General features: G+C 44.4%; 1 protein-coding gene across 1 annotated transcript in view; it reads right to left on the bottom strand.

Annotated features, from left to right (window-relative positions):
* Positions 1-8,938, bottom strand: part of MAGI1 (membrane associated guanylate kinase, WW and PDZ domain containing 1) — a 432,678-nt gene extending 423,740 nt beyond the window's left edge. Inside the window, 1 exon segment of the mRNA XM_018554478.1 lies at positions 8,523-8,938. Within this exon segment, the coding sequence (XP_018409980.1) occupies positions 8,523-8,817 (295 nt within the window). The 5' untranslated portion in view covers positions 8,818-8,938.
* Between the last annotated feature and the right edge of the window lie 19,049 nt (positions 8,939-27,987).

Consider the following 27,987-nt stretch of genomic DNA (forward strand, 5'->3'; position numbering starts at 1 on the left):
GAGAGAGAGAGAGAGAGCGAGAGAGAGAGAGAGAGAGAGAGGGGGGGGGGACAAACCTGACATCCAAGGGCCCTGAACTGGTCACCAGTCAACCCATCTCCTCTGTGTAATGGTTGTATCAGCCCCACGTGAACAGCACCTGCTGATGTTCTTCAGCATAATGAATGAGATCGAAGTGTTAATTAACAGAGAAATAGACACTCTAGGTGTTAGAGGTGCTAATCTGTGTGTGAGCACAAAGAACCGGATAAACATCTGTTCCAAGCATAAAGCCAATCACATGTTCCAAATTCCAATCCCTCCGTCCTATTCCATCTTCTTCTATCAGGCCAAAGTAATTAGAGTTTAAACTGTTGCAGTTTGGAAAGGCCAATTGGTTCCATTCCTTTGGCTTTTTCTTGATCATGTTAAAGTTTTTTTTTGTACATTTATATTGTTTGAGGAGCTTAGAGTGACACTAAACTCAGGAGTGAATTCATAAAAATGCATTCAAGTACCCCAACTGTTAACAATAATATATCTTATTTGTGTATCACTCGGCTGTCCTTCCTTCTGAAGGGTCTACTGTACAGAAAAAGAAGTCAATCAGGTGTGCTACAGTGCAAGTAGCATCCCAACAGGAGGAAAGAGCCAAGTGAGCTCATCGGACTGCTGTTTCTACTTTGAAGGTTAGTTCTGCGTTCTGGTCCGATTCTGGCCGTAATATGAAGCAGTGCGTTCCGGCCAGAATCGGACCAGAACGCACTGCTTATGGTGTGAACTAATCCTCACTGTCCAGTCATAGGGTGGTGGAAGGAAACCTAAGGGTGAAAAGCAGCAGAGAAAGATCAGGTCCCCTTCTTTGCCCGCTGGGGCTGTGATAAGGGGCAGAGCTGTGTTTATGTCCATTCAGTTCTCAGATTAACACAAATCATTTGGCATGTAAAATAGCGCCATTATATTGATTTGTGTATTTAACCCTTTGCCTGAAGTTCAGCTTTAAGAAGAAAGCAACAATATAGCCAAAACCGACCATGTTATTTTCATATATGGCTTATGGCTGCTACATATGTACAGTATGTTTACAAACTGGACATACAAATGAAGTTTCTAAAACATTTACATAACACAGAGAAATAAGACTATTTATTATTAGCTGAAATTCAAATTCAAAATGGAACTCAAAAAATAATAATATTTGAAATATATAAAAAAAAATTTTTTTGTTAATCCAAAATTGTCATGACATTATACAAAAAAAATACATGATATAAAAAATTAATGTATTGCACTAGTGATGATAATAATACATTATTATTATTATTATTATGTTAGTGGTAGTAGTAGTAATAACAACAGTAATATTTATCATTATTAATAATAAGTAATAATATTTATTCGTAGTAGTAGTATTAATAGTGATCATAATAATAATAACAATAAATATACAGGCTGCCATTGCTGACCCCTTCCCTAGAATACCATTGACCTGGCTATCAGTATTTCCTGAGTCGCTGACCTGGAACAAACCCCTAGATTTGAAAGGCAGAGGAAGTTAAAACTGCCGCTATGCATACTTGTTTTAGTATTTATTGAAGACACTGGATCAGCATGACTGCCAGCCAACCAGCATTTTCAGAGAGAGGAGAGGTCAGCCAGGGCAGCCTATATTCTCTCAGCACAGGTTCCCATTTGACACGGGCAGATCAAATTACTTTCATGAAGCTATTACTACACAGACATTGTGGAGTAAAATAAAAAGTGCTGAGGCAAGTAAACCAGTTAAAGGCAGAGCAGCTAATTTTACGGTGACACCTAATCCTTTTTCTGGATGTCCCCGAGGCTGTCAGAACCCTATCTCGCTGTGACTCATGTGCAATGGGTGGATGGTAACAGGTGACTTCGCTCTGCTGGGTTTGTAGCACAAATATTGACACAAGAAACTTTTTCTAGTACATGAAGGTAAACTGAGCTCACGTCCGCACTGGCGGGAGCCTCATTTTCACCCGAGCAGGTATTTACAGCTCATGTATATGATATGGTTAGCTAATTACATGATGGGCTGGAGCCCCTGAGGAGAAGAAGTTGTCACTGATGGCAATGTATAGAAGAAGAACTCCAACCAAAACAAAAAGATTAGTAATAAATATGTACAGGAAAATGTATTACTGTCTGCTTCTTGTTTTTAGGAGCAACAAAATACACTGCCTGGCCAAAAACAAGTCACAACCTGGATATAGCTGAGCAAAAGCGTCAGAGCGTCCCACGGGATAAGTGTTATAATCTGGGATTGCTTTAGTTGGTCAGATCTACGTTCACCAATGTTATGTCCTCAAAAAATGAGGTCAGCTGCCTTCCAGAATATACTGAATGATCAGGTTTATCCACCAATGGATTTTTTCTTCTCTGATAGCACATTGGGCATATATGACAATGCCAGGGTTCACCAGGCTCAAATTGGGAAAGAGTGGTCCGGGGAGCATGAGATATCATTTTCACACATGGATTGGCCACCACAGAGTCCAGACCTTAACCCCATTGAGAATCTTGGGGACATGCTGGAGAAGACTTTACACCGTGATCTGACTCTCCCATCATCACTACAAGATCTTGTTGAAAAATTAATGCAACTCTGGATGAGAAATAAATGTTGTGACATTGCATAAGCTTATCGAAACGATGCCACGGCGAATGCGTGCCGTAATCAAAGCTAAAGGTGGTCCAACAAAAGTGTGTGACTTTTTTTTTTTATTTGGCCATGCATTGTATTTTAACTGGGAAGGCAGGTTTTTGGGTCCGGAAACAATCTGGTCTGGTCTGGAGATGATCTGGATGTGGTGCGAATGGGCCCGAAAACAGGAAATAAGACTGACTTTACAACCAAAAATGTACCATAGAAGCCCGGAAACAGGAAGTAAGACTGACTGACAACCAAAAACAGCAACTATGGATTCCAAAATGTTCTGCCTTTTTTGAAGGTGTACCATATCAGTAATATACAGGACAACAAAAAGGAAGAGGGAGCAATGTGGGACTTTAAGGCACAAAAATGATGTCTTACAACTTTTAGGGCCCATTTAGAACACACTATCGCACGGTTCTGCATGTCAGATGCGTTGCCATTCATTATCAATGACACCTCCAACACACCTACAGATGGGCATGCGCTACAGCACAGAGCAGTACTGCAAAACCATGCACTGCAATGCAGTGTGGAGATAGAAAGTAGAGCATGCATACTTTTTATTTACCACATGGCAGTGCAATGCAGGTTATTTCAGTACCCTGTGGTGCTGTAGCACACAGCCGTCGGAAGGTGTGTTGGGGTCCCATTGAGAATGAATGGCAATAGCAGCAACGCACCTAGCATGCGATACTGTGCGCTGTGCAATAGTGTGCGCAGATCTTGCACATTGAGCGCAATGATATATGTAAATAGGCACTTATACTAATAAAATGATCAATTTAGCAATTTAATTGAGTAGCCTCAAGTGTGAGCGCACACATAAGGGTGGCTCCATAGATCACTATAAGGAGATGGAACTACCTGGCTAAAAGTGGAAGAAAGGCATCAAAGGCAGCAGACAATGCAAGTGTTGAGGACAGGAACACTATTTTGTATTTTAGGGCTTAAAAAAGGTTTAACATACATATATAAAACATGATAAAAAGTGATAACCATAAGCATCAAGTAACCATCCACACTTTAAACTCATCATAGTCTCATTTATAGCCAACAACCCAAATAGACTTTGTTGAGTCACAAGCCAGACATTAATATGTATGATGCTACGGTGGGGAGGTGATGAAGTCTCAACATGTTTCATGAACCAACGGTTTACTTCATCAGGTGAACATAGGAAGATGAGTATCTAAAAATGTACACACACACATTTTATTTATTATTTATAGCTCATATATAAAGATTATACCGTCATAAAATGACAATACAACTTAAGCTTACATATCTAGTTTTGTAGAGGTCCATACATGAGGTGGACAGTCAAGTCATGACAGCCATGACTTTGAAAAATACAAACAAGGCAATTCCTTCCAACATCAATCACTCGCCAACCACAGACCCTCTTCATTAGGAGTCGGGCAAACTGCATAGATATTCAGGAATTATTGTTACAAATGACATCACAAGACAAAATTATGAACCACAATAAAAATGGTAAATTATTTAGGGTACTCAGCAATACCGAATACTGATACTGGCATCCCAGGGTGCCGTGGGCCCGGCTTATCAGGAAGCTGTGTTCTATTGAAAGACCACCGGCTTCACGTTCCGAGGCAAACTGGCTTTCTGAGCAATCAGGAAGCCGGGCGGTATGTCACAACCCGCCTCTTAACCCATCATGACCAATCAGGAAGCAGGGAGGAGGGTCATGACATGCCACCCGGCTTCCTTATTGGTCAAGATGCCAGGCTGCCTAGACACAAGTGAAGCCAGCTTCCTTGCCAATTGGGAAGCCGGGAGGAGGGCCATGACGTGCCACCCGCCCTCTTGATTAGCTGGGAAGCTGGCTCCCTCACGGCACTGCGGGTCAGAGGGAGTCTCCCTCTGGCCGGAAGTTCCGGTATCTGAAAAAGTATCGGAGCATTTGGGTGCATACGAGTACTAGTATTGGTATCGGTACATTCCTAATAATAATTATGTTGTGAGGCGGAAGTTAAAAGAGAACTATGGGGTAAGTGTTTTTCCCCGTAGTACTCTTAAGGTTCACCGGAGGTCATATGCTAGCGTCCTCCTGTGACCTAAAGCTCAGTATATCACGACCTAAAGCTTGCGGTATACTGAGACCGCCGCAGCCGGGACGGATCCCGACATTACTGTCGAGCTCCACCCAGATGCGTGAGTGACCTCGGGCTCTGCCTATCTAGAGGCAGAGCCCGCTGTATCCACCCCATCCGTTCTACCACTCAGCGCTGGAGGATCAGAGAAGGGGGGGGGAAGGAAATCACTACAGGGAGCCGTGACTGACAGTCACGGCTCTCTGCAGGGACATGATCGAGAAGTGAGCGAGCGACGCTATGTGTTCGCTCACTTCCCGATCGATTGAGCCGACGTGTGACAGTTTCATTGGTCGCCCGTCGGCTTGAACTATGAAGAGGAGAGATTTTCACTCACCTCATAATTCTCCTTTAAAAGGGAACTAGAAAAGAATAAGGCAACAAATAATACAACTAGCTCAGCATATTTATAAAACAAGTAAATAAACTTTCAGACATAATAACAAAAATAATTTCGTAGCATAAGCAACACTTGGGGAATCCAGAGTTTTCAAGCTGGACCACTCACACGGGGCTTGAAGTGTTCTGGAAAATACATAATTTTTTGGTGCATCCACTGTCTTTTTCCAATACAAAGCAACAGAACTTTATTTATACATAAATATATATACACACACAGTGCAGCTGAGATCACATGACAACGCACATCAACCACATGTTGTAAAGTGCAATTACTGTAAATTAAACCTCATGTGTCTGAATGATACACTGCGTTGAAGCATTCATCGGATATTAATAATACAACGCAGATAAAAACAATAATTCATGAGGATTCACAGTCATGTCACCCAAGCTGATGACAAAGCCATATGGTCCAGTCCCTATAAAATGTATCTGAACCCATCGTATAACTATTACAGTGCTGGGAAGGTGCCTTGGGAAGACATCAGAGCACAGTATACGATGGAACACATCACCGGCTAGCTTCCTCACTTCATTGTGTTTACAATACACTCATGCCAAAACAATGACATAAAACCCTTATCCAAAACCAAAACAATAACACATTGGATGCCGTGTGCAATCTGAAAGACTTCTTCAGAGGCAGACGAGGGAAGTGAAAAATACATGCACAGTATACGACATACAGATGGGGGAGGGGAGAGTACTACAGATCATTGGAGTGGTGCCTAAATATGCATTGCCCAATCTCCCTGGTTATGGTTACCGTTACAGCTTGTTACAGGAGATACAGGGAGGGTTACACTGCATGAATTTTGTCTGAGACACCTGCGTGTCCGGTGCCCCGTTTGCACCACTCCGGCCGACAAAAGTTTCATTTTCAACCGACTTTTGTCAAAGGAGCAGGGATGACAATTATCGGCCAATCAGCTGCAATCACTGTCCGGGTATTCTGACAGCAGGCTGGCAGGGGAGTTCCTCCCATCCACGCTGTTTAGAATCAAGCATTTTGTATTGCCAGCTTTAGTATGATGAGATGAATAGAAACCTTAACAGCCGACTTCTTTCATTTGCTCCCTTTTGATTTATTGAATGCCATTGGACGCACTTTTTTCTATCGGTTTTGATAAGTGAAAGAACATACCTGTTGATGTTGCCAGAAATCCAGTGAGCTGATAACTTCCTGTGCATCCTGATTCTTAGCCCAAAGCTATGCAGGCGGCTGATAGACAATTGGCAATACTGCAAATTGTGCTCAGTTGCCAAGATCAACATGCCCTCACTTTACCGGTGAAGTTTTACAATGATTACCTGCAATTGATCACACACAGTAAAACAAGTGCGGTGGATGAGTTGTGGCCCGGAGCTCCCTGGAGAAGTCACTGGGTGGACTCTTCAGTGTTGTATTGTCCAGGTCATGTTTGACACATGAGAATGGGCCGTGTATCCCGGAGCCTTGGGATGTACAGACAGGTGAAGAACCAGGCAAAGAACCAGGCACTCACTCCACTGACTGCAGGCTCTGAAGCAGCAGCAAGTAAATCTGACCGGCCACAAAGGTCACAGAGACAATCACATGATGGTACAAAGTGATCATAGGCCCCGAGGGACTGCAAACATTTTTGTGTGATCACACGCAGATTATATTTTTGCATTATGAGACGTCTATGGGGCCATCTCCTACAGCCATAGACACTGGGGACACTCAACCCCATATATGCCCATGGGACTGTAATATGCAGGTGCAAGCCAGGACGCTGGATATAAACAAACAGTGTGGGGGCGGGCTGCGGCCATGGAGTCAAAGTAGTTGTGCATTTAGTAAGGTGGGAGGTTGGCTTAGGGGGCCCAAAAGGATACGTGTGCTTTGTTAATATCCTTTCATTGAAGTGAAGGTCTAGGGCCTGGCTCTGCTCTCCAGCAGGGGTACCTAGGTTACAAGATCAGTCGAACAGAATTAAAAATGCTTTGGCAAGAAAAACAAATCCCGAATATGGGGGGTGGGGGAGGGGGGGAGGGCATATTAATGTAGAATTCGGGAACCAGACTGCCCAAACCAGAAAAAAAAAAAAACAGACATTTTTTAGCAGCCAGCTCCATTGACCACAACTAGAGAAAACTTCAAAAGTTAGGCCCCAGCTATAGTTTTTTTTGGCAACCCGGCTCCTGGGATTTGTCCAGTCCTGCCTATATACATATGTCACGTGTGCATTAAGCTGTTTGCTTGGGGTTTAGCTCATAGGCAGTTTTTAGATGTTGAAGATTGCAGTATAGGTCATCTTGCTGCCTACTGCTTCACCAAACGTGGCCATACACAGGTTCAATGCCTGGTGAGAAAGGATGTCACCCACCTCCTCTACCAATCATCAACTTGTGTGTGGCCCACCTCCTGTTTTTTTAGACTAATGGATATCTGCCAGGAACTGTTGGGAGAGAAAAAGCCTCCAATGTGGTACACCATCTTCTACGACCACTCAACAATATGGACATACAACCATAGCTGTTAAATTGTGGCCACCAATGCCAAGCAGAAGGAACATCGGGTAAGCCCACTAGCATACCAGCAGCCAAACATGATATTCATCTGACTGATTGCACCCAATTCCCGGGGCAAGCTCCTTCAGCACCCAAGGCATAAAGGCCAAAGTGCACCCCCTGTTCTGGCCCAAAGTGAAAAAGCCAATGTACATCCCCATTCGCACCCAAGGTGAAAAAGCCAACGTGCACCCTCCATTTGTACCCAAGGTGAAAAAGCCAACGTGCACCCCTATTATCACCCAGGGCGAAAAGGCCAAGATGTGTCCTCGTTGGCACCCAAGGCTAAAAGACCAACGTGCACCCCATTTATCACCCAGGGCGAAAAGGCCAAGATGTGTCCTCGTTGGCACCCAAGGCTAAAAGGCCAACATGTGCCCCTGGTTTGCACCCAAGGTGCGTCCCCAAACTCTGAACTTCTTCAGCAGCATACCTTGCAGGTCCTACCCTTTTTGCCTCCCCTTCCTCCTGCTGAAGTCGCCAAGACCACCTCCTCTTCTTCCTACCCCAATGACGCCAAAATTCATCCCATTCTCCAATTTGACAGAACACCACATACACACACACGAGAAGCAGGCCCGGCGCCATCATTTCATATGACATAAACATGCACGCTTGCTTCTGCTGAGCAACAATGTTTATTTACAGAGGGGGAACAATATCGATCGGTCGTTGGAATCCAATGTATACGTACTAGTGATAACTCCGCCACACACGAATGCAAAACACACACCTAGTACAATAGCGTAACAATAGTTGAGAAGCAATAGAGCATGAAGGGCAAGCCCCATGCACCGGCCAGCTCTTACCTTGCCTGACAGCTGTAATAGGCACCGAGTCCCCGCAGTTCCTGACCATGTCCAGCACATCGTATCTGGGCAATCCTGACACCGGCAGCCCGGCCACCTCCAGCAGCAGCTCCCCTTCCTGCAGCTTGCCATCGCTGGAGATGAGCGAGTCGTCCACGACCCCCAGATAAAGGAACTCTCCGTACTCCGCTCCCCCCAGCACCGGCAGGCTGAGCTCTCCCTCCGATCCCTGGGTCACCGTACACTGGTGCACCCTGCCCGTCCAGTGGCTCTTCTTCTGGATCACTTTGGCCATCGTGTCCCCCCCACCCCCCCCCCCCCGGGAAAAGGACAAGTGTCAGCAGCAACTTTTTCCCCCGGAGCCAAGTGACAGATCGCACTCAAGTCATCACTCTGCAACTTTGTATCCAGATCGTCCGCCACAGCTCCTTCCTCTCCTCCCTTCCTCAGCCGGAGATCCACCCGGAGGACACCATGCCGGAACATCCACAAACTTTCCCCCAGCGATCCGGAGAGGAAGAGCCGCGGCCGAGACGTTTCCTATCCCGAGCGGCTCCTTTAAAGAGATACAAAGGTTCATTCCATCCCGTCCCGGCAGCGATCCCCGCACTGGCTGAGGGAGCTCCGGCGCATGCGCGGTGACAGCAGCGCACCTCTCCCTCCCCGTACACTCTACACACCAACCCTGCCCCCCCCCTCCTACAGGACACAGGCTGCCAGGTCCTAGAGAACTGGGTGCATGACACCCACCACCTCCACTGGGGGGACACCGACCCCCTGCCAGGGGGACTGCAATTCATCACAATGATCTATAGACATAGTAAAGCAGAAGAGCTCCAAATTAACACCCCTGGCTGCATGACTTCACTGAGAACATAATAATAATAACATAATAAACAGAGCAATACCAATAATAACAATAATATAATAATAAAAAAATATCAATAATAACAACACTAAAATAATAGTATACTAGGCTTCACTGGGATAGGGACAACATAATAATAACAACAACATAATAAACAGAACATACTAATAATGATAACAATATAAAAAAAGAGGATAATACTACTAATAACAACAATATAATAATAGTGATATACTGCGTTTCACTGAGATTTTTAATTAAATTAAAAAAATTAAAAAGTGATAAAAAAGAAAAAAAATTGTCAAATAAAAAAATTATAAAAAATTAAAAAGTCAAAGATAATAAAATAAATAAAACTTTAAAAAAGTAAAAACATTTATAAAAATAAAAAAAGTGATGAAAAAGTTTAAAAAAATAAGCAAAACATAAAAAAAACCCACCCTGCCTCCCCCGCCATCTGGTTGCCATTCTCCACTGGGGGAGGAGTTTGGCGGGGAGGGGGACACATTGAGGAACCTGATCTTGGGGCAGCAGAGAGAGCAAATCCGGCCCTGACTGCAAGTGCATTGCACGTTCTTTACACGTTCACGTTTGGCGCATGTTCACAGCACATGAAAACCTTGATCAGGGGATAAAGAAGGATTTCAAGTGATCCACCAATATTAGAAAATAAATGACTATAGTTTTTACCAACTGTCCCCAATTTCCTCCAGCTGTCCCAGTATCGCGACTGGAAATGGAAATTGTATTCCATGAACATGGTCCTGAAATGTGTTCGCTGTCTAGTGATATTCTCTGATTTGTGGTACAGAAAAATCAACTATAATTCAGAATAATGAACTCCCCCCACGGGCAGGGTACATACCGTAGTGATGTACGGTGATCTGGGTTGTCTATGACACACCTGAATACACAAGATAAACCAGAACGGCTGGACTCTAAATGGTTGCTGGTGGGGAAAGCCGGAGTTCAGTTTGCAGGCGCATTGATAAACGCGTCTCTTTTGTGCGTCAGGTATATTAATCAGTGAAAACCCTTTTCCCTTAGGTAATTGTGTCGCACATAACACTGACACCTGACTATTCTCTTGGGAAATGAGTGGATATGCAGATTTATTGCCAGAGGCAGGGTCAGGGATGTCACCGGTTCAGACCATGGCGGAGTCATCCTCTGACCTATATCAGCTTCCATTAGAACATTGTCATAGAGATGTTGGAGGGGCATTCGTTATCTGTAATGGAGTGAGAAGGTAATTACTTGCCGCTTTCAAAGAATACAGCTTTTGATCTTCATATTTCACCTTTTTCAAGTTTGGGGTTTAGTGAGCCGCTAAAGTGATCCTTCGCTGGAGTTAAAGCGGACGCAGCATTGGAAGAGCAAGTATTGTATACGTGTCAAGCTGGCCAAACATTTCCTACCGTGTTAGAATTTCCTACTAACACGGCCGAAAAGTAACCATTGAATGCCCCTCCCTAGACTCCCCTTCCCATTCGACAAATTTTAGATGTTTCAGCCGGTCTGAAAAATCTCAGATAACAGTACCTGCAGCCAATCAGCACATTCGCTGCTCTCAGAATACAATAGGCAGAGGAAGCGGGGGAGAGTTTTTTTCTTGCATGCATGATATTGGAAAGTCTGACATGCCTGCTGCACGCTTTTCCAATCAATAAGGCCTGGTTCATACTTTGCGATCCCTGTACACGCCAAGGAGGCGGTACGAAAAATCTCGGTTAAACAGCACCTGCAGCCAATCAGCACATTCGCTGCACTTAGAATACAATAGACTGGGGACATGGGGGAGAGGGTTTTTTTTGCATGCATGCATGCATGCATGACATTGGAAAGTCTAACAATTTTCCAATCAATAAGGTCTAGTTCATACCTGGTGATCCATGAACGTGCCTTTGTGCATGCTCACGAGCGGTTTTGGCGCAGTTGTCGCACATCTGCCCATTCATTTCAATGAGCTAATGCACGGCAGACACCACAAAGAAGCTCATGCAGCATTTTCAGCTGCGTGTTTCCTAAATTTTTTGACCAGGCGTTTGACCCACATCCACACGCGGACAAAAAAATCATTTTCCCAGCTGCATTTGGGGTGCCATTAACAAGTATTGACACTGCAAGCACGACGTGTTATTGCCACGTTGCATGAACGCACACGTTCATGGAACGTGAAAGTGTGAACTAGGCCTTATGCTCTCGCACAGTTGCTGGTGTGCATTGCCTGATACAGTGCTGATGCACCCATCCTGGCGCATCTCTCTGCTCACCTTTGTTTGTTAGAACATTATTAAAATGTTCCAAATGACTTTCCTTAAGTTCTATGGGCACAGCAGGTGGTTGTACCGCATTGCACCGCCCTGAGCTGAAAAGAGTACAGCATGCCATACTTTTTTTCAGCGCACACCACCGCAACATGGTTGTGTGAACTGAGCCCATCTGGATCAAGGCAAATTGCCTTGTCTACCTGTTTTTTTTTTTTACCAATGCATATGGTGTGAATGCAGCCTAAGCCGCGCACTTTATATCACAGTGACACTTTGGGGTCTATTTTTAATAATGAGCTGCAAATATATTAATCTTTTTCTTTTTGGGTTTAGATATGCTTTAGATTTGGTACGATTTTTGTGCCTGGAGTTGGGCTTTAAAATCGAGTCATCAGCAATTATTATTATTATTTAGGTCAGGATTTATATAGCACAGTTTGCACAGCGTTTAACAATACAAGGAAGCAGTGGCGGAACTATTGCCATAGCGACCCAGGAGGCTGCTATGGGGCTTGGGGCACAGGGGGGCCCGGCCAGGACGTGAAACAAAGGGGTCCCTTTGATGCCGTGCGGGCCGCCTGGGTCGCTATGGCATCGCAGGCTGCTGGCTGTCACTGGTGGCTGTGAGGAGGAACGCGCCGCTGTTCAGATCACTGTCAACCTGTCATTGCTGAGCCTGATGAAGGGGACCCTGCGCGGCCCCCAAAGCGCTAGTTTTGGTGACATGACGTTCTTTGGACTGCAATATTGTTGGTGTGCTGGTGACCATTTATTTTGATCTGTGCAGCGGCGCGTTCCTCCTCACAGCCGCTGCTGAGTCAGTGACAGCCTGCAGCTGCGCAGGAGGAGGGTGGGCCCGGCGTCCGGCAGTGGAGGAGGAGGCAGGGCCCGGTGCCGGCAGCAGAGGAGTTGGGGCACGGAGGAGAAGGCAGGGCCCGCCAGCAACCGTGGAGGAGGAGGAGGTAGGGCCCGGCGCTGGAGGAGGCTGACAGAGGATCGTGGCTGACAGGTAAGAGATGTGCAGGGGTGTGCCCAGCCCACCTGAGACCCTGCAGAGCCCACCATAGAGAGTTTATGGTGGGCTCTGCAGGGTCACTCATAGTTGGGCTATTTGGGCTCTGCAAGGGGCGTAACTAGAAATCACAGAGCCCCATACAATATTTTGCTATGGGGCCCTGTGATTTCTAGTTATGCCCCCGTAAGGAAGACATTACAGTTACAATACAAGCCAAGGAGGGCCCTGGCCATGAGAGCTTACAATTAGGTTCCCTCATTTAACAACTGCATGGGCAAACGTGAGCATTTTAGGAACAGAAAGCTGAATATATCTCTAATGAAGGTGGAATAGTGAGGTGCAATATTTTTCTACACAGCCAACATTCTATCAAGTAATTACATAGACGAAGCCTACCAAAGGCCACCCAAAAACAACATCTAACACAGAATAATAGGCCATAAATATCAGACACCCCATTTTATGAGTAGTTAAGGGAAAGTTTACTTGCATATTGCTTAATGTTATAGGTTGTTCTCTCATATAAAGTCACTTTTGTGTTTTGGCTCTTTGGAGCTTTGAATTTCAGAGTAACCACACGGGAGAACCACAATGGTTGTTAGCCATGAAGAATGCAGGTTTGATGTGGTTTCGCCGGCTACAACAAACAGCCAAACTGCACTAACAAGTTTTATGTGGCAATTAGTTGCCACATTGTTGCTGCTTTAAGCTAACCCGCAGTGACCGTGCCTCCAAATGAACGCTGATTCCCATTTGCGATATTCATTTAACGCAACTTGCTGTATGTAAAGCTTGTGCAGATCCAAATAGCAGGTGTTTCCCTTGGTCAGGCTTTAATCTATCGGAGGTAATATGATTCTGTAGATACTGTTGGGCAATACTTTGTTATGCTAAGTTCCAGTCAAGGGGCTCTTTATAATCACACTCTAGACAAATGGAAACATTTTGCATAGAAACCGAATAAAAGGTCATAGCCATCCGAGTAATATTTACATTGGTTTGTACACAGACTGTTCCGTGCGTTAAACCCTATAGCTTCCTATATCATTGAAGGCCAATTCACACTTCAGCAATCTTTGGGGTGCTGTAACCCTTTCCCTGCCAAGGCATTTTTTTGCACACATGTTATGATCCACATTTAGGCCTGAAAATTTACTTAAAACCCCCAAAACATTATATGTATGTATTCCAGAAGCAAAGACCCTGTAGAATAAAATGGTGGCAGCTGCAAATTTTTTATTGCATAATATTAGCGCAACTTATCAAACCCCAAATTTTAGTAAAAAATGCACTTTAGTTAGTTATAGTGCCCCAAAACTCAATATAATACCCAATGTTTGTATACAAATCTAAAAGATGAGTAAATAGATACCCAACATGCCCAGTTTAAAAATTGCGTGCGTCCATAGGCGACACTTTAAAAGCTCCTGCAGGTCATCAGCTTAGAGATATCCATGGTTATTGGCCCTAAAATTATTGCTCACACTCTGGTGCTTGCGACGATACCTAACATGTGGAGCACGATCGTTGATTTTGTACGTAGGTGCACCTGACACTTGTTTACATTAATATGCGTGCACTTGCTGGGGGCGGGGGACTTTAATAAAAAAAAAAAAACATTTACATTTATTTTATTTTTCTTTAACTATTTTTTTTGTTTTTTACTTAACTTAATTGCTATCACATAGGATGGCTCATTACTAGCCCCTTATGTGATAGCATATTGGTGGTGACAGGTTCTCTTTAATGTGACATTAGGGGACCCCTAGTGTCACCTTTCCACTCCAAAAAAACGACTGGAGTGCAGATTATGCTCCAGTAGCTTCTTCCCCAGCTTCTTCCACCGGCGAATGACAGCTGGGGGACCGGAAGTGATTATATCAGCGTCTCTTCTGGCCCAATTCAGTGGGGTGGAGATCAGCAAATGGATGGTCGCCGGTCCCCTTCCCCGCTTCCCACCAACACCAGTGATGCCAGCTCTGGGCCCGCAGGAGGAGCAGCGGAGCCTGGAAAGCAAGGCAGGGGGGAAGCGCACACTACACTGGCCCCTGAAAGCGATCTGGCAGCAGCTCAGCCCCCAGAATCGCCCCCATTGTAAAGCTGACAGTCGCTGTAGCCACCGGGAGCCTGTGTACAGGGGCCCGCTGCCAGCAACATATGACATATGTCAAGGGCAGCAAAAGGGTTAACACTAGAAACATTTTCCCTCTCTAATTGTCTTGGTAACCATTGCTACTGGGACAAAAAGTGATGCAAAATCTAAAATTTGACAGTTGTCAATAGCAGTAGAGGGGAATTTTCCTGCTTGGGACACTTGTTTTTTGGTAGCAGCTATCTATCTACAAGGGGTTTCCCCTCACTTTGGAGAGATTTCCACTTACTTCCTATTGTGTCTCCAGGACAGGAAGCATATGGAAATCTCCCCCAATGGAACACGGATAGCAAAACCAAAAAAACTGACAGGGGTTTTAAAGCTGTTTCACCCCTCCCCCTTTTATCAGAACGCTAATGACATTTTTAAATGAAACCTTTCTGTTTTCATTTCATATTTTAGATCCAGTGATGTCATCGTTGAGTCTCTGTTCTTCTCTGTGCAACACAGGCAGATCATGACTGATGGGAAGGTTTGCACATAGCTTCTCAGCAAACTGCCCTAAGTAACGCCCACATGTGATGCTGAGACTCCATGATTGCAAGAACTGAAATCAAGTCAATTAACCAGTTGACATCCGCGGTGTTAAACCCCCTTCCCATCCAGGCCATTTTTCAGTATTCAGCGCTGCGGTACTTTGACTGACATTTATTCCGTCATGCAGCGCTGTACTGAAATGAATTGTATACCCTTTTTTGGGGACAGATAACAGGCCAGGCACAGCAGGCTGGGGAGGAAAGTACTAGATGATGCAGGGCATCCTCCAGCTATGAAACTAGGTGGGCTCCATCTGACTTGCAGATGTGCAGCTTCTAATGAGATGAGTCTGGGCTTGATGCAAATTTTTCTTTTAGCCAATGGAAAGCTAGTTACTAGGAGGAGGAGGAGACCATTGTTAGGTACTAGAGATGAGCCTGGGCTTGGTGTGAACCCACCTCTCCTAAGTTCACCCAAGCTCGTTTGAACCTCCCCCTTCCCAACCCAATCAGTTGTGGAGAGGTGCATTTCCTACCCCACAGCAATACATCACAAAAGGGCAAAGAATGCCCCCACTGCAACTACCGCCACTGATTGGGTCAGGAGGAGGGAGGGAGTGACGTCACCAAGCCCACCCTCATCTATAGTGCCTAACAATGTTCTCCTCCTCCCACTAACTAGCTTTCTATTGGTTAAAACAAAAATGCTCAAGCTCAACAAAGCCTAAGCGTAAAAAATTTCCAAATTGCCTGAAAACACTCACGGTCAGGTTTGAATGGGACCTCAAGGCATGGCACTTTCCTCATGGTGGAATAGTTGCATTTTGCCAGTTTTGCCAAATTGGTCTGTTTTTTTTCTTTTTTTGTTTTTTGTTCCGCCAACCGTGTTTTCAGGGCTGTCAAGGGGTGGGGTGCTAGCAGAGAATGGTCACCGGGGGGTGACATCAGTGAGCTAGTCGGGAAGCCGCACAGAACATCACAGGTTGCTATGAGCTCTTAGTAACCTGGGATGCTGTAGTTAGCCCCACCACTCAGCTATCCCTAATAAGATGCTGGCAGAGAACGGTCCCGGGGCGGTTGAGCTAGGCAGATGCTGGACCACGCTGTCAGCAGCTCTGTCCGGTGTCCTGCCCAGCTCACTAACGTTACTGGTTGCCAGGAGCTTGGCAGGACGCCAGTCAGAGTGTTGGTTACATCAGTGAGCTAGGCGGGAAGCCGCACAGAACGTCAACGGTTGCTATGAGCTCTTAGCAACCTGGGACTTTGTGGTTACCCCCCTGCCACCACCACCCAGCAACTCCTAATGAGATGCCATCTGAGGCGACCACCTCAGGCTGTCTCATTATGGGGACGGCCTTGCGTGTTTTTATACTGCGCGACAATATAAAAACTGTTCGTAATCAGAAGGTTTAACAGGATAAATTCAGCAGTAAAAACAGAACAAAGTGCGCTGACACAAAAAGCAATTATGTTGCCGATCTTTATAAACAGACCCCAGAGATTTCTTCCTTCACACACACAAGTCGAATCATTGATTCCAGCTCATAAACTGGCCACTTCCATGGCCTTTAACTCCCAGGTTATTTTGGGTGTTGAACCAGCAGCCCGCCACACACATGGGCCCTCATATCTCATTACCATGACCAGTTCCTGGTGAATGTCATTTTCACAAGTATGAATCCAGGATGCAAAACATCAGCCTTCAGATTTGTTAGTGTTTTATCAGGTCTGTGGAGTCATGTGTCCACAATCAAGGCTTTCCCAGACAAGGCGTGCTTGTGTGAAGTCCACAGACGTAAAATCAGCGTTTTCCAAAGCATAAAGAGAAATGCCTGACAGACATAAGTGTGACTAACAAGGATATACACTAATTTCCCCGACCTGTGATTGCTCATGGGGGTCAAGGGTTAACCCCTCCCACCTTCCAGGCATTACAACTACCTCTGACAAGCTTGCCAAGGACAGGGATGTGTACAGCGACCAACATTCCAGAATGAGGTCACCGTGGTTTATCACAACTTTTGACTAGGAGGATGCAGAAAACAGACATAATAGTGATGATTAGAGCAAAATAGTTATGAAAAGTTTGGGCAGCCTTGCGATGATAAGTGTGTTGGAACTACAACTCCCATGAATTCCTCTGAAATTAAGTCAATGATTGCTTGTTTCCAGATGTAACGGCAATGCAGTAGACTGTCCAAAGACAAACATTAAGATTAAAGGATATTTCATACAATATAATACTATAAAATAATAATATATAATAGAAATAATAATAGTTATTGTATATGAATAATATACGTATGTACGCAATGACTGAAAGAAAAGCCCAGTAAAAGATAAAATAACAAATCCATTTTTGCTGCAATATTCACCTTCAATCTACAGACTTCTCCAGCAGTATTTTTTTTACTGCTAGTTGTCTTCAGTCTATTTCACACATTTCATTCCAGCTAACGCTGTCATGATTTTCCATAAAGGGCACAGTGACAGGTACTCTTGGTAGCCCTCCCTCCCTACAGATGTTCGCCTTCCCTATGCTACCCTGTTCCCTGTTTGCCTGCCAGAGCCCAGAGTTAATACCCCCTATGTAAGCTCTGTGACCAGCGCCATCCATATAATGGGACATTTGGGGGGATGGGGGGACAACTGGTGTGTCTTCCACCCCCTTTCCGGCCAGAGTGTTCTGGCTTTCTAAGAGCTCTTAGCAACCTGTGACGTTCTGGCCTAGGTCACAGACGTCACTGGTTGGCAGGCGCTGAGCATAACGCCCTGGCTGGCATTCCACCCAGTTCCTGGCAACCAGTGACGTTATTCAGCCGATTATTAATAGCAATTGATAGCAAACTGCTATCAACCCCCCGGAGCCTGCACCACTGGCACCCAGCACCGAGACATCCCCCCCTCGGATCTGCACCACCAGCACCCAGTGCCACCACCCCCACCCACCTCAGGCGGTGAGAATCGTAGGGACACCCCTATCTGTGTCTGTCTGTGTCAGAACTTACATACAGTAATTATAATGACCTTTCCTGCCCCTACATACAGTATGCAGGCCTGGTGACTGGCTGTTCAGTCTTCACATGTTCCAAAGTGCTGGGTATTTTCCGGCCCTCTAACGAGCATATGGAACTGCAGGGAAATGCTGCAAAGGCAAGTCTTAGTGGGAGGGGGTGTATCCTATTTCAGGAACCTGTCACTTTCACTTAATGGCACAAAAGTGTCAGCTTTTCTTTAAAGTGCCTACCCCTCCTACCCTCCTGGGTAGCCCCACTGCAAGGGTTAATCATATTTTTGCCCGGAGTTCTGCTTTAAGAATGTAAGGATTATGTCGGATCTTAGAGATTGGGTTTAGATCTACCGTAATGTTTTACTATAAGGCCCCTTTAGACTTTTATTAAAGTTGCCTCTTTTATTGCTGCCTAAAATGGCAGTCGTACCCCCGTGTTCATCCCTCTAATTAAATCCACCCCAAAAATTTACTACGGCAGCTTGTATTTAAATAAAAAATAAAAGAGAAAGAAAAACAATAATGATCATGATTACAGACAGCATACAATGACTGATAATAATGTAAAAGTACAAAACTCTTCATTTTTCTATCATACACTACATTGATGTTGGGCATTTTTCTAATGTAAAGCATTTTCCTACAAATAACCTCAAATGAAGTTCGTAGCCACTGTAGTGGTAGTTAAAGTTTTATTATGAAAACCACATTTTCTAGGCCGGCCGGCAGAGACCCGCTGTTCAATATTAGCTTTAGGAAATCCATTTAAGAAGACCGATTATGGAACCACTAAGAAAATAATTGCTGAAATGCAGAAATAAACACAAAAATGTAGAAGCTGCTTTGCAGAAGAAAAATGTTTACTTAATGGAGGGTACATTACATACTAACCGATCACTGGGCTCATATTATTAAGGCCCTTTATGCTAAAAAAAAGAAAAAAATTAACAAAAGTTTGAATAAATAAACGTAATGTTAGGTTAAAGTGTAGTTCCACTTTTGCAGTCAAATGTGAGGAAACCCCGCTATACAATGATCAGCCCTAACATTAAGACCACTGACAGGTGAAGTGAATAACATTGATTATCTGGTAACAATGGCACCTAGAAGTGGGTTGGATATATTAGGCAGCAAGTGAACATTCTGTCCCTGAAGTTAATGTGTTGGAAGCAGAAATAATGAGCAAGCCTCCCCTCTAGTGCTGACTGAGGATTGGACAAGGGGCGGGCACAGCTGGCTCTGCTTCTAGAGAGGTAGAGCCAGCCATCAATCAGCCAGCGGGGTGGATCTTGACATTATTGTCGGGATCCAACCCAGCTGCGGCACGGCTCTGCACTCTCAGTATAAAACAGGCAATCAGTTTTGGGTCAGTGGAGGACATTATAGTTCTTTAACTAGTAGTTGTATTGCTGAACGCGAGAGAGAGAGAGGGTGAAGGAGAAGGTTACCCTAAAACACAACTTCTCAACTTCTGACCTGCAACTAGTCTTCATGGCTTCAACACAAGCAGTTACGCAATAGAACTTCTCTGGCTTAAGGCAGTGTGGCAACTTGTTCCGAGAAGGCCCAAGTAATACACACAATATAATAACTGGGAAGATCATAATCCTGAGACTCCCGGGCTCTTACATCTGCTGGATCATTCCATTTGCAGGTCAGCAAGAGGATCTGGTGTCTTCTCCCTCCTGTGGCCATTTCAGCTCCATTAATTGTGGGCAGCCACAGGTGCTTTCCTCTATCAGCAGCAGTTCCAGCTTAGTCCCTATTTGCCCCCTCAGGGCAGCTTCCTCTGGACAAAGCCCAAAAGAAGAGGTGAACCTCTTTCTCACAGCTCCATCCAGGACAGAGCCAAGAGAGGAAAGTACTCTTTGTCAGTTTGACTCACAAACTACGTTGTATATTATTCCAAATTTGCTTGCACATATTCAGGAGAATCAAGAAAGTAGCAGTATTACATACCTGGTGGAGGACCGATTAGCTGAGGAGGCCTCCCTTGTGGCTCTTGTCTCACACCCCTGGATGTGGGGACAGTAAGCAACTAGACAGAGAGGAGCATGGGTGCCAAAGTGATCAGACACAGTGCCTGGTAGAAGTCCAGAAACTGGGTCCTTGGGAGGATGAGCAGGCTGGTGTTTAGCTGAGAGGCCAGTGTGGTCTGTAGGCACTTGGAGCAGTCAAACAAGCCAGGGGTCAAAGCCAGACGGTCAGCACAGTACCAAGGGAGAAGACAGAAGCGAATCCAGGAAACAAGCAGAAGTGAAGGGCAGGCAGCAATCAGGTGTAGTCAAGGAAATCCGGGTCAAGGCAACAGGATATCAAACTGACAGGAATCACAGGAACAAAAGCTGAAAGACCATTCAGCACTGACCCATTCGGCAAGCCAGTTTAAATAGGACCATCTATTAGGGAGAGACGTATCACTTCCTGTGCACCATGTTTGTACATCCGTTCTGTTGTATGCGCATGTGCACTAGCACGTGTTTTCCAGCAAACCAGAAGACTGGGACCCGTGCATGCACAGTAGCACGCAAACTCCCAGCTATGGCCTAACAAGCAGTCTGCCAATTTGCAAATGGATTTGCTTATCACTAGTCCCCAGTACTGGGGCAAGGTCCTTGAGCACCCAAGGCAAAGTAGCCTTTTCCAATGAGCTGTGGACTACCTCAGCAGCAAAGCTGCATGTCCTTCCCATTTAGTGGCTCTTCCTGTTGAAGCACCCCAGTGGACCGCCTCTTCTGCTTACACCTTAGCCCAGCTCTGCTAGTCCCTATAGGGATGAGCTCAGGTTCAGAATGAATCCAGATAGTGGATTAGGCTGGTCTTTAGTTATGCTTTATATTTTATTATATAAAGTAATGAGGGTACTGGTACCGTTAGGCCCCTTTTGCATCGGCTGATCAGGAGGGGATCTATGCATGGATCCCGTCCTGATTGGAGCAGTGCAGATCCGGACTGTTTACACCTGGCTGACCATAGACTAGAACTGGGCATTGAAGCATTGAGAAAAAGTTTTTCTTGAGCAGGACCCTTAGTTATAAGATTATTTGTATTTTTTTTTTGCAAATAAAGGAATTAATTATCCAGCGGTCCCGTAGCCTTTCCTTTTTCTATTTGTTACATTGTTGTTAGGTAGATCAGTTTACCTCCTTGGCAGTCAGTATACATGGCTTAACTCTACATGAAGGTTTTATTTTTATATCTCTACCTATATGATATAAAACATGCCCTAGTTTTACATTCTGGTGGTCACAAACTGAACATTATTTTGAATAATACATCTGTGTTTTGAATGCACAGAAGAATATTCGGGTACTGACACTGGTAAGAAAATTAGAGGTGTTGCCAGTGGCAACATCACCATTTCCCCTTGTTCCAGTTCTTATAATAGAAGCCCGCAGGTCTTGGTTGCTGCCAGTTCCAGGCTCTCAGAGGGCAGCCTGGGGAATTAGAGTTTAAATGAGTATTACAAACTCATCCGTCACAATGTTCATTTAGTATTGAAAGCTCTGCCTGAGAAAACTGCCCCTGAGTATTTCCGCAGACAGCGTCGAGAAATAAGACAAACAGCCTCTTCTCAACTCAGGGCCTAATTATTAATTTAAGACGGGACATCACTAATAGAAATACTGCATCTCCTCTGTAATGCTCGGTACAGAGCTACAGCTCCCCAGCGGAGGCTCCAGGTTATACCTCTCCGAAATGGATCATTAAAATGCAGAACGCACCCTCTCCAACAGACGTATCAAAATGAATGACTGCCTTACATAATAATTACAACCCACTTTATGTCTCTTCTGAAGGAATAGCTTATGGCACAGCTGTAACAGCCAACAAGCGCAAAACTCCCAAATCCTTATAATAATAAAAGGACATTTAACCCCCACATCGATACATCGAAGCCCTTCCTCCATTTGGTCAATATACACCACCCCCCACTACCAACACCCGTGTTGACGATCATTACTATTATTATACAGGATTTATATAGCGCCAACAGTTTGCGCAGCGCTTTACAATATAAGGAAGACATCACAGTTACAATACAAATCAAGACAAGATGGGTAGGGGGGCCCTGCCCCTGAGGGCTTACAATCTAAAAATTCAGAGTCTTTAAAAAAGAGGAGACAATTTGGACATTTGGGTTGCCAAAAGTTTAAAATCACATAAGACCACATTTTTGGAAAAGTGATTTACATCACAAACTGAACATGCAGTGCAGCACCTCCATCTACAGTATAGCCCCCCCCCCACACACACATACCACGGGAAAGCTGCATTATATACACAGTTTTTCTTATTAAAATCCAAGACTAGCACTTTACATAGTTGCATATTCACATCAGTCCCCGCCATCAAGGAGATTACACTCTAAGGTCCCTATTGCACACGCATACAGGGCCAATTTAGACAGGAGCCAAGTAACCTTCCAGCATGTCTTTGGAGTGTGGGAGGAAACCAGAGTACGGGGAGGAATCCCACGCAAAAGAACAGTGACAACATGTAAACCCCTTGCAGATAGTGTCTTGACCGGGATTTGAACAAGGGACTTCTAGTACTACAAGGCAGTGGTGCATCTGTGTCCCATTGGGACGATTTCCCTTCACTTCCTGTCTGATAGCCAAACAGGAAGTGAGAGGAGATCCCTCCAAAGTGAGGGAAATCTCTGATTTTCAGCAGGGTCACCAGGACTAGTGCCCCTATTGGAAGATTTCCCATCTATTCCTGATCTGGTGGCAGGCCAAAATGTGGGATTTACATTCACTTTCAGTGATAATTTGTAACCAGGACAAATGAAGAGGGGGCAACTTCTTAATGGGGAAACAGACAGCAATAAAAAAAACATAATAGGGGTTCTAATCCATCTCCACTCCATCCAAAACTAATTTTTTTTAAATAACATAATTGTGTTAACTCTGAGCCAGCACCACAGTCCAGGAAGTAGATGGTGACCCAGAATGCACTTTTCATGTAAGCAGATGCTCGGTCCACTTGAATTTAACCCCTTCATGACTGAGGCCTTTTTTTCATTTTTTGCACCCATGTTATATTCCACATTTTAGGCCTGAAAATTAAATTGCTGTTTTATCGCCAAGTGGTGTTTCATGGTGTAAATTTAATGCTCTTATAGTAGAACAATTAACAACTCTGTTAATCTCTGTGACTGTTTCCTGTTGTTTAATTACATTCAGTACCAAGACTTACGCGATTGTTGACGGTCTTTATTGTTCAGAACCGCGGTGTGCCATGTGTCGCGTGGAAAGTCAGCGTGCTAATCAGGTGCCCGAGACTGCAACTCAGCATCTGGAAGATAGTAAAAAGACGATATTTTTGTCATATAATCCAATGTCATTACCTCAGTTCCAGCAGTCATAAAGTCTGCATTATATCTCCACCATGAATGTCCAATAGAGAATGCAATGGCTAAACAATCTGTCCACGCAGCACATAGACAGTTCTCCTATGGACCACATAGAACTTTCCGGGACAAGTTTATATCAATGCAATACACAGTCTGGAATCCTAAACACGACCCAGTCACTGTACACAGTAAAGCCATACCCAGTGGTGTAACTGGAGCCATAGCAGGGGGGCCCAAGGGTGGGATGGGGGATCCACTAAGGAAATTGTCTGATGTCTCCATTCCAGAGAGAGCTCTCTCTCATCCCATCTCTCATTCTGTTGTGCGCTCTCTCTCTCTCTCTTCCTATCTCTCTCTCTCTCACACCCCCCTCTCTCTCTCTCTCCCCATCATTCTCATCCTTTCTTTCTCTCTCTTTCTCATCCTCTCTCTCATCCTATCTCTCACTGTCACTCTCTTTCTCTGTCTCTTTCTCTCTTTCTTTCTCTCACACGTCTATCTCATCCTCTCTCTCCCTCTCTCTCATCTTATCTCTCTCGCATCCTATCTCTCTCTCTCATTCTAACTCTCTCTCTCATCCTATCTCTCTCTCTCTCATCCCATCTTTGTAATTCTCTCTTTCTCATCCTATCTCTCGCTGTCATCCTTTCTCTCGTCTCTTATGTCTCTCTCACTTCTCTCATCCTCTCTCTCTCTGTCTCTCTCTCTGTGTCATCCTATATCTCCCTCTCATCCCCTCTCTCTCTCTCTCTCTCTCTCTCTCTCTCTCTCTCTCTCACTTTCTCTTTCTCTCTCTCTCTTTCCTCAGTTATATTCTGATTTGAAAATAAAACAGCTGGCTTTGTTTTATAAAATATTGCATTTTATAGACTATCAGTGGTTTATAAAGTATTGCATATCATTGACTAGAACTGCCAATCCATACATAGTTATGGTGAGATCAAGAAATGCTAACAATTCAATCTCTCTCTCACTTTCTCATTCTCTCTCTCTCTTTCATCCTATCACTTTTCCTCTCTTTCTTTTGTCTCTCTCCCTCTTTCTTTCATCATCTCTCTCCTACTCTCATTCTTTCAATTTCTCTCTCTCTTCCTACCCCCTCTCTCTTTTATCCTACCCTCCCTCTCTCTGTCACCCCAGCTATCTCTCTCTTTCTCTCGCTCTCTGTATCCTGTACAAATTGTTACATTTGCATAGGTCTAATGTAAAAGCCAAGCAAACAGCCATATTTTACCATTAGGAAGTCTTGATGATCTGGCCGCTTAATAGAACGGCACAAATTCTTGCTGAAAGATGTTCTAGGTCATTCATTTTGATTTTGTAATAAAATTAAGCTTTGCAAACAAACCCAAACGTCATTAAATGTATTATGTTACCACCTGATCCATACAAAATGAGTTATTGTGTTCTGAGGTCCAATTTGTCTTATTTTAGTGCCATTGTTTGTATAAAAATATATTTCAATCCATCAGTGTTATATATTTTCCTTTCCCCCCTGCTGAACAGAGCAAAAAAAAAATTGGATGTGAAGAGTTTTTGGGAAAAATTCAAGAAAAGTCTGTGAAAACGGACTTGATGACGTGAAATAACTTGTAAAGAAACTTAATGTGACCTTCAAGGACGAAAGATTTGATTGGTCAATTAATGGATTAAAGTAGCATTTAGTTTAAAGGTACTTTATAAACACTTGAGTCCCCAGACCTTGTTCTCCCGATATCCCCTTGAGTCCTAGAGTATTTTTTCGAGGATGCTTCAGTCCGGCACATTATATCTTTTAGTTTTTGTAGTATGTCAAGTCATGTCAATAGCACCAGAGACGTGCCTCCTGCCCGCAGTGCTATCGCCTGCACCGGAACGAGTGGTAGCGCAATGCCCTGCCTTCCAGTGCAGTACGGTCACAAAAAGATTGTGCATGCAGAAAATCTCCGAATGAAAAGAACTGGCAGCCAATCAGCAAGTGGCTGCTGTCAAAATGCAAAGGAAACAGCGGGGGATTCCTCGATCAACGCTTGTTAGCATTGATGGAGGAATCTGTTCCTGATCAAAAAACAAATAATAGAGCAGTGTATGGCCAGCTTAATGCTGCATAACACTTGACATCAGCAGTCCTCCTTAGTCCGCCAAAGTGAAAGGTGGGGAGAGACTGTAGGGGACCGGTCTAGCAGTCTGGAGGGGGGTGTCAGGAGTCAGGACCAAGGATCAAGTAAGAAAAACAGCTTTAATAGTGTCCCCTAGACAAAATGAGCACTTAACCATTGCAGTGCGGTGCTAGCTAGCCCAGAGTTCTTCTTTAAGCCACTGAATTCGCATGACAGCCAATGAAATAACATTTTCAGGAAAGATCTGTAATGGCAGTCACAACACAACTGTTCTAACTTTGAGGTAACATACTAATCTATTGTGTAATAAAATAAAAGCACATTTTATGTGCAACTGTGAAGGAGATAAATATAAGATTGTGTCGTTATGTAATGCAGTGCCTGGATACGGTAACTAAATACAGGAAACAATGAGGAAGTCTGCTGATGTCACAAGAATTTGTGCGTTTTTATTAACCTTTCAGGAACGACACTCCCTGTTCATACAGAGAAGAGTGATTTCATGGGAGAGGTGAGACCAGCGCAGTGTCGCTTCCTCAGCTGCATCCGTCTAATAGAAAACAGTTTCCAGGTACGCTGTGGAGATCGGCACGTGAGAAAACCCGGCCATGTTTGTGAAACAGAAAGCTGGGAGGCACTTCATTTCTCTTAAATAAAGTACAGACTTTTATTAAAAGAACTATCGGGTAACATTGTTTTCCCATAGTTCTGTTGAGGGTCACGTCCTCCCATGACCCAAAACTCATTATATATTGGGCTATTGCCCGCTATATGCTGAGAGCTCCGCAGCCGGTGTTCTATCAGTTCTCTGGACCCTATGAGATGTCTGGACTTCCGGGGGGGCTTATGAAAGGAGTACAGAAATCTCACATGCTACTCTGTGCAGGTCCAGAAATTTTTTAGACCCATAGTTATAACACAATCCTGCGGGTCCAGATATTTTACAGGCGCATTATTGGCATACAATGACAATAGGCGCAATCGTCGTTTTCGCACGTAGGAGCACCTGACGCATATCTGCATGTGTATGTTGGGGGCGGGGACTTACATTTTTATTTATTTTTTTATGCTTTATTTTTTTATAATTCTTTGATTTTAGTATTACTTTTTTTTTTTACACACACAGCTTTATTGCTATTAAATGGGGGGCTAAGAAGCCCCCTATGTAATAGCCAATTTACATGACATGTCCTCTTTATGGAGACATCAGGGGTCTCCAAGATCCCTAATGTCACCGAGGGACCCCCCAGAGAAGCTGATGAAGCAGAGAACAGCTTCATCAGCTTCTGCAGCTGGAAAGTGACACTGAATGTAGGAAGTGATGTAATATACATCACTTCCTGCATTCAGGGACTGAGAGGAGATCAAAGGGAGTTCGCATACTGAACTCCCTTTGATCTCCTGTCACAGAGCCGTGCCGGTCCCGGCCGCATCGGGCACAGCTGATCTCGGGACCGGCAACGGCAGTGACAGCTGCTGATACAAGCGATCGAGTGTCTCTAGAGACGCTCCATTGCTTGAATGTAAAGCTCCCGGCCGGCCGTATAATTACAACGGCCGGCCGGGGAGAATATATATGTATAGAGAGAGAGAGAGAGAAAGAAATGTGTGTATATATATATGTTATAGTGTTTTTATTATTGGTATATATTATTTCGATTTTCTAAGTAATTTTTTTCCCCACTACCATTATATGGCAAGAAATGCGGCTGTAAATGTCTGGACTCACAGGATTGTATTATAACAATGGGTCTATAACATTTCTGGACCCACACATGCGCAGCAGCATGTTAGATTTCTGGACTCCCGTCACACACCCCCGGAAGTCCAGGAATGTCATGGGTCCAGAGAAGTGATAGAACAACATTACAGATCCCAATAATACCGTCGAGATCCACCCTGCTGGCTGATTGACAGCAGGTTCTGCCAATCTAGAGGCAGAGCCAGCTATGCCCGCTCCCTTCCCTGTCCGTCCCTCCAGTCAGCGCTGGAGGATCGGAGAGGGGAGGGGGAATCCCTGCAGGGAGCGGTGACTGACAGCCGACGTGTAACAGCTCCAATGTGACATGTTGGCCCTAACTATGAGGATGAGTGTAGTTCTCCTTTAATAACAACGCAATGTTGCCAATTAAAAAAAAATATTGCAAATGCAAAAAAGTAATAAATGCACATTGTTTTTTATCAAGTTGGGTGCATTTATTTTATTTTTTTGCAAA

Source organism: Nanorana parkeri, unplaced genomic scaffold (genome assembly GCF_000935625.1).
Source record: "Nanorana parkeri isolate BGI_ZX_2015 unplaced genomic scaffold, ASM93562v1 scaffold9, whole genome shotgun sequence".
NCBI lineage: Eukaryota > Metazoa > Chordata > Amphibia > Anura > Dicroglossidae > Nanorana > Nanorana parkeri.